At 45.5% G+C, this 10,773-nt stretch overlaps 1 protein-coding gene across 1 annotated transcript; it reads right to left on the minus strand.

The window, feature by feature from the left end:
* Nucleotides 1–7,192: 7,192 nt before the first annotated feature.
* Nucleotides 7,193–9,417, minus strand: LOC120063914 (vegetative cell wall protein gp1-like). The gene is made up of 4 exons (XM_039014226.1): nucleotides 9,341–9,417; nucleotides 8,657–8,962; nucleotides 8,271–8,606; nucleotides 7,193–7,214 (listed from the first exon to the last, which is right to left on the minus strand). The coding sequence occupies exons 1-4, from the start codon at nucleotides 9,415–9,417 to the stop codon at nucleotides 7,193–7,195; spliced, it is 741 nt and encodes a 246-aa protein (XP_038870154.1).
* Nucleotides 9,418–10,773: the final 1,356 nt, after the last annotated feature.

The raw sequence follows: 10,773 nt of genomic DNA on the forward strand, positions 1-10,773 counted from the left end.
TGTGTGTGTGTGGTGGGTGGGGGGGGGTTTTGTTTGTGTGTGACGTGTGGTGTGTGGGTGGGTGGGGGGGGGGGAGTTTGTTTTGATATTTGGGGTTTTATTTTTTTTTGTGTGTGACGTGTGGTGTGGTGTGGAGGGGGGGAGTTGATATGTTTGTGTGTGACGTGTGTGTGTGGTGGGTGAGAGGGGAGTTTTGTATGTTTGTTGTGTGTGGTGGTGGGTGGAGGGGGGGAGTTGATATGTTTGTGTGTGACGTGTGTGTGTGGTGGAGGGGGGAGTTGATATGTTTGTGTGTGTGTGGGTGGGTGGAGGGGGGAGTTTATATGTTTGTGTGGTGGTGGGGGGTGGAGGGGGGGAGTTGATATGTTTGTGTGTGTGTGGTGGGTGGAGGGGGGGAGTTGATATGTTTGTGTGTGTGTGGTGGGTGGAGGGGGGGAGTTGATATGTTTGTGTGTGTGTGGTGGGTGGAGGGGGGGAGTTGATATGTTTGTGTGTGACGTGTGTGTGTGGTGGGTGGAGGGGGGGGGTTGTATGTTTGTGTGTGTGTGGTGGGTGGAGGGGGGAGTTTATATGTTTGTGTGTGTGTGGGTGGGTGGAGGGGGGAGTTGTATGTTTGTGTGTGTGTTGTGGGTGGGGGGGGGAGTTGATATGTTTGTGTGTGTGTGGTGGGTGGAGGGGGGGGATTGATTGTTTGTGTGATGTGTGTTGTGGGGGGGTGGAGGGGGGTTGTGTTTGTGTGTGTGTGGTGTGGGGGGGGGGGTTGTTGTTTGTGTGTGTGTGGGGGGTGGGGGGGGGTTGTTGTTTGTGTGTGTGTGTGTGTGTGGTGGGTGGGGGGGGTTGTTGTTTGTGTGTGTGTGTGGGTGGGGGGGGGGTTGATTGTTTGTGTGTGTGTGGTGGGTGGGGGGGGGGTTGTATGTTTGTGTGATTGTGTGTGTGTGTGGTGGGGGGGGGGTTGTTGTTGTGTGTGTGTGGTGGGTGGAGGGGGGGAGTTTATATGTTTGTGTGTGACGTGTGTGTGTGGTGGGTGGAGGGGGGGAGTTGATATGTTTGTGTGTGTGTGGTGGGTGGAGGGGGGGAGTTTATATGTTTGTGTGTGACTTTGTGTGTGGTGGGTGGAGGGGGGGGAGTTGATATGTTTGTGTGTGTGTGTAGTGGGTGAGGGGGGTAGTTTATATGTTTGTGTGTGACGTGTGTGTGTGGTGGGTGGAGGGGGGTAGTTTATATGTTTGTGTGTGACGTGTGTGTGTGGTGGGTGGAGGGGGGGAGTTGATATGTTTGTGTGTGACGTGTGTGCATTCCTATGTGTATGAAGACCTCCCAGGGAAAGAATGACCAGAGATGTCGATATAGGACTCGTTTTACTTTGGATATAGATAATTTTGTACCCGTTTCCTCCAGCATCTTTGCTGTTAGTCCTTTGTTGTTGTTTGCTTTTGTTCTGGGATTGATTTGCAGTTTTCGCACCAAAGTATGTTCATCTCTAGGAGACAGAACGTGTCTCCTTCCTTAGCGGTATGACGGCTGCATGGTCCCATGGTGTTTATACTTGCGTACTATTGTTTGTACAGATGAACGTGGTACCTTCAGGTGTTTGGAAATTGCTCCTAAGGATGAACCAGACTTGTGGGGGTCTACAATTTTTTTTCTGAGGTCTTGGATGATTTCAATCAATCAATCAAGTTTATTTTATGTAGCCCTTCGTACATCAGCTAATATCTCGAAGTGCTGTACAGAAACCCAGCCTAAAACCCCAAACAGCAAGCAATGCAGGTGTAGAAGCACGGTGGCTAGGAAAAACTCCCTAGAAAGGCCAAAACCTAGGAAGAAACCTAGAGAGGAACCAGGCTATGAGGGGTGGCCAGTCCTCTTCTGGCTGTGCCGGGTGGAGATTATAACAGAACATGGCCAAGATGTTCAAAATGTTCATAAATGACAAGCATGGTCAAATAATAATCAGGAATAAATGTCAGTTGGCTTTTCATAGCCGATAATTAAGAGTTGAAAACAGCAGGTCTGGGACAGGTAGGGGTTCCATAACCATTTCTTTTGATTTTCCCATGATGTCAAGCAAAGAGGCGCTGAGTTTGAAGGTAGGCCTTGAAATACATCCACAGGTACACCTCCAATTGACTCAAATGATAGCCTATCAGAAGTTTCTAAAGCCATGACATAATTTTCTGGAATTTTCCAAGCTGTTTAAAGGCACAGTCAACTTAGTGTATGTAAACTTCTGACCCACTCGAATTGTGATACAGTGAATTATAAGTGAAATAATCTGTCCATAAACAATTCTTGGAAAAATGACTTGTGTCATGCACAAAGTAGATGTCCTAACCGACTTGCCAAAACTATAGTATGTTAACAAGACATTTGTGGAATGGTTGAAAAATGAGTTTTAATGACTTCAACCTAAGTCTATGTAAACTTCCGACTTCAATTGTATGTAGTCCTCCTGTCTGCTAAGCCAGTCCCTTGTAGACTGAGTTAGACTTCAGGCTAGCAATTGTTTAGGTTGATGGTGCAGTGCTACAGTGTAACAGTGTGTGGCACATAACAGTGTGTAAAGAGGTGTTCACTCACGGCACATTTCTGCTCTATCCCAGCCCTACATATTTTTTTCTAAAGTGTTTCTTCCACCGCCATGTTAACTGAGTTTTCCTCTGGTGTTGACGCCAAGCATTCCTCCCTGCTGCCAGATATCTTCCTCTCTACCTTATTATGCAGAGCGCTCCCCTTTGAACTGTTAATGAGATTGTTTTAAATGGTTTACTTACTGCTGTAGGAGGATATACATCATGTATACAGGGAACATAACAGTAGCAGATGCTGAGAGGAAGCGAGATATATGAGGTAGAGATAGAGATAGAGGTAGATAGAGAAGGTAGAAATATAGGAGGTAGAGATAGAGATAGATAGAGATAGATAGAGAAGGTAGAGATAGAGGAGGTAGAGATAGAAATAGATAGAGGAGGTAGAGATAGAGGAGGTAGAGATAGAGATAGATAGAGGAGGTAGAGAAGGTAGAGATAGAGAAGGTATAGATAGAGGAGGTAGAGATAGATAGAGAAGGTAGATATAGAGGAGGTAGAGATAGAGGAGGTAGAGATATATATATATATATATATATATATATAGATAGAGAAGGTAGAGATAGAGGAGGTAGAGATATAGATAGATAGATGAGGTAGAGATAGAGGAGGTAGAGATATAGATATATATAGATCGATAGAGGAGGTAGAGATAGAGGAGGTAGAGTTAGAGATATATATATAGATAGATAGAGAAGGTGGAGATAGAGGAGGTAGAGATATAGATATATATAGATAGATAGAGAAGGTAGAGATATAGGAGGTAGAGATAGAGATATATATAGATAGATAGAGGAGGTAGAGATAAAGGAGGTAGAGATAGAGATAGATAGAGAAGGTAGAGATAGAGGAGGTAGAGCTAGATATATATAGATAGATAGAGAAGGTAGAGATAGAGGAGGTCGAGATAGAGATAGATAGAGGAGGTAGAGATAGAGGAGGTAGAGCTAGACAAGGTAGAGGTAGAGGGGGTAGAGATAGAGGAGGTAGAGATAGAGGAGGTAGAGATAGAGGAGGTATAGATAGAGGAGGTAGAGATAGATAGAGGTAGAGCTAGAGGAGGTAGAGATAGAGGAGGTAGAGATAGGGGAGGTAGAGATAGAGGAGGTAGAGATAGAGGAGGTAGAAATAGAGATAGATAGATAGAGAAGGTAGAGATAGAGGAGGTAGATAGAGGAGGTATAGATAGATAGAGGAGGTAGAGATAGAGGAGGTAGAAATAGAGATAGATAGATAGAGAAGGTAGAGATAGGGGAGGTAGAGATAGATAGAGGAGATAGAGGAGGTAGAAATAGAGATATATATAGATCGATAGAGGAGGTAGAGCTAGATAGAGGAGGTAGAGCTAGAGGAGATAGAGATAGAGGAGGTAGAAATAGAGATAGATAGATAGATAGATAGATAGATAGATAGATAGATAGATAGATAGATAGATAGATAGATAGATAGAGAAGGTAGAGATAGGGGAGGTAGAGATAGATAGAGGAGGTAGAGATAGAGGAGGTAGAAATAGAGATATATATAGATCGATAGAGGAGGTAGAGATAGAGGAGGTAGAGATAGATAGAGGAGATAGAGATAGAGGAGATAGAGATAGAGGAGGTAGAAATAGACATAGATAGATAGAGAAGGTAGAGATAGATAGAGGAGGTAGAGATAGAGGAGGTAGAAATAGAGATATATATAGATCGATAGAGGAGGTAGAGATAGATAGAGGAGGTAGAGCTAGAGGAGATAGAGATAGAGGAGTTAGAAATAGAGATAGATAGATAGAGAAGGTAGAGATAGAGGAGGTCGAGATAGAGATAGATAGAGGAGGTAGAGATAGAGGAGGTAGAGATAGAGGAGGTAGAAATAGAGATAGATAGATAGAGAAGGTAGAGATAGGGGAGGTAGAGATACAGTGGTTCCTCCTAAAAATTGTGAGCTTACACCGCGGTACTTCGAGGTAATTTGTGGTTGAGTACGGTACCCTGCGTCACCACTTCATTCCTCCAGACCAGCGCAAGAGGGAGTTAGAACACTGATTATGCTTTTGGGTCCTACTGTGTCTCCAACTGACAATGAATGGGCGACATAAACCTAAATAGAAACTGATAATTGTGCACAACTTCAGTATTACTTAATAAAACTGTTGTTACACTAAGGTTTTTATTATTTTATTTTGTTAGGATTATTTTGCTCTTACTTAGTACTGTAGCCAACTCCGGACTGGTCATGTTGTACAGCACCTGAGTGGCGTAACGGTCTAAGGCACTGCTTAGCAGTGCAAGCTGTGTTGCTACAGATGCTGGTCCAATACCTGTGCCGGCCTCGACTGGGAGACCCATGAGATGATTGTAGGTTTTTGGTTTCTCTCCCTCTTAAAACAGAAATAAATCATTCTAAATAACAAACTGGCTTTATTTACAAATTAGTAACAATGTCTCCACCACATGTTCAAGAATGGCCTTTTTCTCGCTAATTTGACATTATTTGAAAACTAAATAATTTCCAAAATATTGTTATTTTTTAAACAAAGAGATTATTATTATTATGAATTTAGCATGATATAAAAGCCCGTTGGATGTTCTCACATATATATTAATAACCCTGTTATTAGCAGGACAATATATATTGGTTATATTGTTCATGGCTCCTGAGTGGCACACAATGGGATTGCCTTGCAGTTCTCCAGCTGTATCCACTGAAAGCGCGCAAGGTACAAGGCACGAGGGCAGGGGGCACGGGATGGGCTGCAGAGCCGCGCACAGAAGACCGACCTAGCCCATGGGGAAGGCAGGACGAGGGAGGGTGGACCCCCACCCCGCCACACTGGCAACACTTTAAGGGGCATTGCACAAATAACGGCGCTGACTAGGGAAACGTTCCCGCTGTTCTGTTCTTAGTGCCAGTCTGCACGTTCAAACTAAAACAATGTAACTAATAATGGCATTGTTATGATTTCGTTAATAAAATAATGATAAAAATACTCTTTCAAAATGCTGATGTTTATTTAATTATGGGTCCATAATGAATTTCTATGGGAATAAATATCACTGAATTACAGAAATATCCTCCAATCCTCTATATGTAATTATTGGCGGAGAGTCACGTCATATTTTCCGATATACAGTAGGCCTACCATAGGCGACATAAGTCTCACTAGTGTTGAGTAATGTGCTGTTAAAAGTGGTGTTGGTCTTATTTATTTAAAGAGCATATTGACTTTAGAAGCAATAGCCTACAACTATTTTAGCAACGTTTTCACGCTGCTCTGAGACAAGCATGGGGACTGGTCTTGATAAATCAATGAGATGTTATTTTCACTGAATCTCCATTTGGTTAATGGTTAGACTAGATTTAGAAAATTAGGGTGTAGAAATGTTATGCTCTTAGTGTAACCTTTATTTAACTAGGCAAGTCAGTTAAGAACAAATCCTTATTTACAAGGACAGCCTACTCCTTCCTCCCCATCGGGGAATTGAACCCCGGTCTCCCACGTGCCCGCACGACATGGGGATTCTTTAACCCAGGAACTGTACTCCCGACCATCACGTTGTACAGCGCCATATTTTCCGTTCCATCCTAATGGAAACCCAGAGGGTTTTTCGTTTTTCTTGGAATAGAAACATCATAATATTAATCTAATTAATTAAGCAAGTATCAGTCAAAAGTTTGGACACACCTACTCATTCCAGGGTTTTCTTAATTTTTTTAAATGTTCTACATTGTAGAATAATAGTGGAGACATCACAACTATGGAATAACACATATGGAATCAGTTAAGAACAAATTCTTATTTATAAGGACAGCCTACTCCTTCCCACCGTCGGGGAATTGAACCCCAGTCTGCCGCATGCCTGCATTCTCTAGTACAGCCATTATTGAAGGCTATCAAATGCTACTCAAAGATGCCCTCTGGTGGTCAAACTAGCACTAACTTATCATGGTAGTACACGCAAGACCAAAGCGTTTGATTGCTGCCTCCGCCCACATATTGTGGGTGTACATATATGCAGTACATACATAAACACACACACACACACACACACACACACACACACACACACACACACACACACACACACACACACACACACACACACACACACTAGCCTTCTGTGTCTCTTTACATTACACTCTATTAATATTTCCTCTAACCTGGCTGAGTGTTATCTGTCAGTTAGGCTTGTAGTTGGTTGGTTGTAGTTTGGAGAGGGGGGGACTACATTTACATATTGAGGTTAGTGAAAGCAACTTGATATCAGCGAGAAGACGTGATTGGCTGATGTGGAAAATGAGGTGCTCAAAGATGAATACATTTTCTCTATGGCTTATCGCTGCTGTTTGACAATTCTGCATTTGTTTTGATGAGAGAGAGAGAGAGAGAGAGAGAGAGAGAGAGAGAGAGAGAGAGAGAGAGAGAGAGAGAGAGAGAGAGAGAGAGAGAGAATTCAACTTGTGTAGATGTATGTAGTCCAGAAACCCACACTGTAGGCTTCTAATCTATGATAATAGTAAAAAGCCAAACTCTCTCTGTAACCACAGTCACTCTGCATGTGTGTGTGTGGCACTGCATCACATCGGTCACTTTGGATGATTGAAATTTCTCCCTCCCCTCATTAATCTCCATTTAGTTCTGCACTGGAGAGGAGAAAGGGAGGGAGAGAGGGAGAGGATGACGGGAGTGAGTAAAGGAAGGGAAGATAGAAGAGAAGGCAGTTTAAGGAAAGGAAAGTGAGATGGAAGATATGGCTGGGTATGAAATGGAGAAGGAGAAAGAGAGAGAGGAAAACAGGGAGAGAAAAAGATAGGGGAAGACATGCTGAGAGAGAGAGAGAGAGAGAGAGACAGAGACAGAGACAGAGAGAGAGACAGAGAGACAGAGACAGAGAGACAGAGACAGAGACAGAGAGAGAGACAGAGAGACAGAGACAGAGAGAGAGACAGAGACAGAGAGAGACAGAGACAGAGAGAGAGAGACAGAGACAGAGAGACAGAGACAGAGACAGAGAGACAGAGACAGAGACAGAGAGAGACAGAGACAGAGAGAGACAGAGAGAGAGAGGCACCGTGCTGTTTGATCTTTAACAGGATTATTTTTCTGCGGTGTCCTTTTATTTATTTCATTTCCCCGGCTCATATTTATTCATATGTAAATGCCTGCCGGTGACTGCTGACTGGTGCCTGTGTGCCAGTGTAAGCCCCTGTCTGTGTGTGCACGCGCCTATGTGCATATATACAGTATTTTCCAGTGTAAACCCAATGCCCCTCTCTGTGCAGTGGCACCCCATCCTGTAGGACTCTGTAACAATGTTTATTGTCAATAATGTGAATTCTGTGCGCATGCTTACATGCCTGCCTTCTGTGGAGTGTGTGATAAATTAACCCCTTGTTGGAGCATGTCAATCCAGGCTTTAGAGCTAGTTTGGTGGGTATCCTACACTGTGGCTCTAAGGGTAGATACTGTATTCAGATTCCATTGTTATAGATTAGAGTTCGGGCTCTCCTGTGATTTAACCGCTCATTGACTCCAGCCTTATGACCACTGTCACAGGCCTTATGGCTACTGTGACGGGTTGGGGGCTGAGGGCTGGAGGCTGGGGGCTGAGGGCTGAGGGCTGAGGGCTGAGGGCTGGGGGCTGGGGGGCTGAGGGCTGGGGGCTGAGGGCTGGGAGCTTTTGGATGGTGGCTGGGGGCCGGTGGATGGTGGCTGGGGGCTGAGGGCTGGGGTCTGAGGGCTGGGAGCTGGGGGCAGAGGGCTGAGGGCTGGGGGCTGAGGGCTGGGAGCTGAGGGCTGAAGGCTGGGGGCTTGGGGCTGAGGGCTGGGAGCTTTTGGATGGTGGCTGGGGGCCGGTGGATGGTGGCTGGGGGCTGAGGGCTGGGGTCTGAGGGCTGGGAGCTGGGGGCAGAGGGCTGGGGTCTGAGGGCTGGGAGCTGGGGGCAGAGGGCTGAGGGCTGGGGGGCTGGGGGCTGAGGGCTGGGAGCTTTTGGATGGTGGCTGGGGGCTGAGGGCTGGGGTCTGAGGGCTGGGAGCTGGGGGCAGAGGGCTGAGGGCTGGGGGCTGAGGGCTGGGAGCTGAGGGCTGAGGGCTGAGGGCTGGGGGCTTAGGGCTGGGAGCTTTTGGATGGTGGTTGGGGGCCGGTGCATGGTGGCTGAGGGCTGGGGGCTCGGGGCTGAGGGCTGGTGGCTCGGGGCTGAGCACTGGTGACTGAGGGCTGAGGGCTGGGGACTGGTGGATGGTGGCTAGTGGATGGTGGCTGAGGGCTGGGGGCTCGGGCTGAGCGCTGGTGACTGGGGTCTGAGGGCTGGGAGCTGGGGGCAGAGGGCTGGGAGCTGGGGGCAGAGGGCTGAGTGCTGGGGGCAGAGGGCTGGGGGCTGAGGGCTGGGAGCTGGGGGCAGAGGGCTGAGGGCTAGTGGTGCAGCAGGTCTATACTGTATCAGACAGGCAACAGACATTAAACAGACACAATCAGTGTCCTGTAGTAGTGGATATTGATTGGATGTAGTCTCATATTATAACAGGCTGGGGTTGGTGTTTGTGTCTAACCCTGTGTTATAACAGGCATCTGGCTGGGGTTGGGGAAGGCATAGAGTTTGTGTTAAATTTTACCTGTATATTCCTAATTTAGGCCACATGTGGTCTAATCCAATTCAAAGCCATTGTGGGTTCAGTTGATACTCACAGGCTAGATGGTCCCTTGTGCTACTATTGGATGCTTGACAGATGCCCTGAGATATCAGTATTGACCTACTCTGAACACACACACATTAACGCAGGGTGCATAGCTGGTGAGTTGGTGCACAGCTGGGATTCAGCCTCACAGATGTTGAGGGCATACTCCATATTTTAGAAAGTAAAATGTGTGTGTCCACGTGTGTTTTTATGCGTATACTATTTGTGTCTATGTGTTTCCGTTTGCATGTGAGTATACACCTTTGTGTGTGTGTGTGTGTGTGTGTGTGTGTGTGTGTGTGTGTGTGTGTGTGTGTGTGTGTGTGTGTGTGTGTGTGTGTGTGTGTGTGTGTGTGTGTGTGTTCCATGCCGGATGCCCCCTGTGTACGGTGTGTGCTGCAGAGCCAGTGAAGACTCCAGACATTCGACTGGTATTGCAATAGGTTCTACTGGGGTGTTCGGGGCACCACAATGCAATTTTAGTTCTTTATAGAAATCTGTATTTTCTCAGATGTGTCTACTGTGCTCTGGAGAGGGACGTCTGTTCTCCCTGCGCATCCAAATGAAAATACTATATAAAGTGTATGCTTGACAAAGCTGGGGATGTAGAATTTCTCAGTGTGAACTCACCTAGCCAATCTGTGTATGTGCGCTGGTCTGTCTGTCTTTCTGTCTGTGGCATTGTTAGTGTGTGGGTCGGTGTGTGGCGTGTGTGTGTGTTAGTGTGGGTGTGTGTGTAATGCATCTCTTCAGTATTATTGAATAATAATGTGGCAATGCATAGATCGATGTTAAAGTGTGTGTGTGATTTGAAAGGCTGTTGGGTTAGAAGTGTTTGACCTGTGTTCCACTACTAACTGGTGCTTAGGGGGTAAGCATGAGCCGGTTCTAGGGTTAGAATTTGATCCTACAGTATACTGGTTATGTTTTTCTGTTTATTCCACTGTACATTTGGCTAGTAACCACCAGAGATATATATGTACTTGTATAAATGTGATCATTCAGTTGCAAGTCATTTTCTCGCGCAGCTGGAAATGCAAATTTGAAGTGAATTCAAGGTTTGAAAAGGCTTCTGAAGTTTGTAATTTCCACTTGGAAATGTCAGACTTTATTTGCCCTATAGAAAAATGTATCAACCATGACAAAAATGTCCATGAAATATAATCCACATAATAATTCACACGTCCTGTTGCTGCAGGATTATTTTCCTCATGTAAGAAACTGGTCAAATTAAGATGTCATTTTCCTTTTGGGTTTTGTGGGATCTTGTTTTCTGTTTAGTGTTTCTGCCTGACAGAACTGTGCGCTTTCGTTTTCACGTCTGTTATTTTGTTTGAGTGTTTTTGAAATAAAAGAATCATGAACACTTACCACGCTGTGCCTTGGTCCACTCTTCATTCAACAAACGAGAGCCGTTCCACAGGGCCCGAATGCATGAAGTGTTCAGTATGTGAGCGTTGATCTGCACAGGAAATTGGCCAGTGTTACCTGGGGTTGTTTTTCAGTGTAACATTTCTAGAGTTGATT

This window comes from Salvelinus namaycush, chromosome 19 (genome assembly GCF_016432855.1).
Source record: "Salvelinus namaycush isolate Seneca chromosome 19, SaNama_1.0, whole genome shotgun sequence".
Classification (NCBI taxonomy): domain Eukaryota; kingdom Metazoa; phylum Chordata; class Actinopteri; order Salmoniformes; family Salmonidae; genus Salvelinus; species Salvelinus namaycush.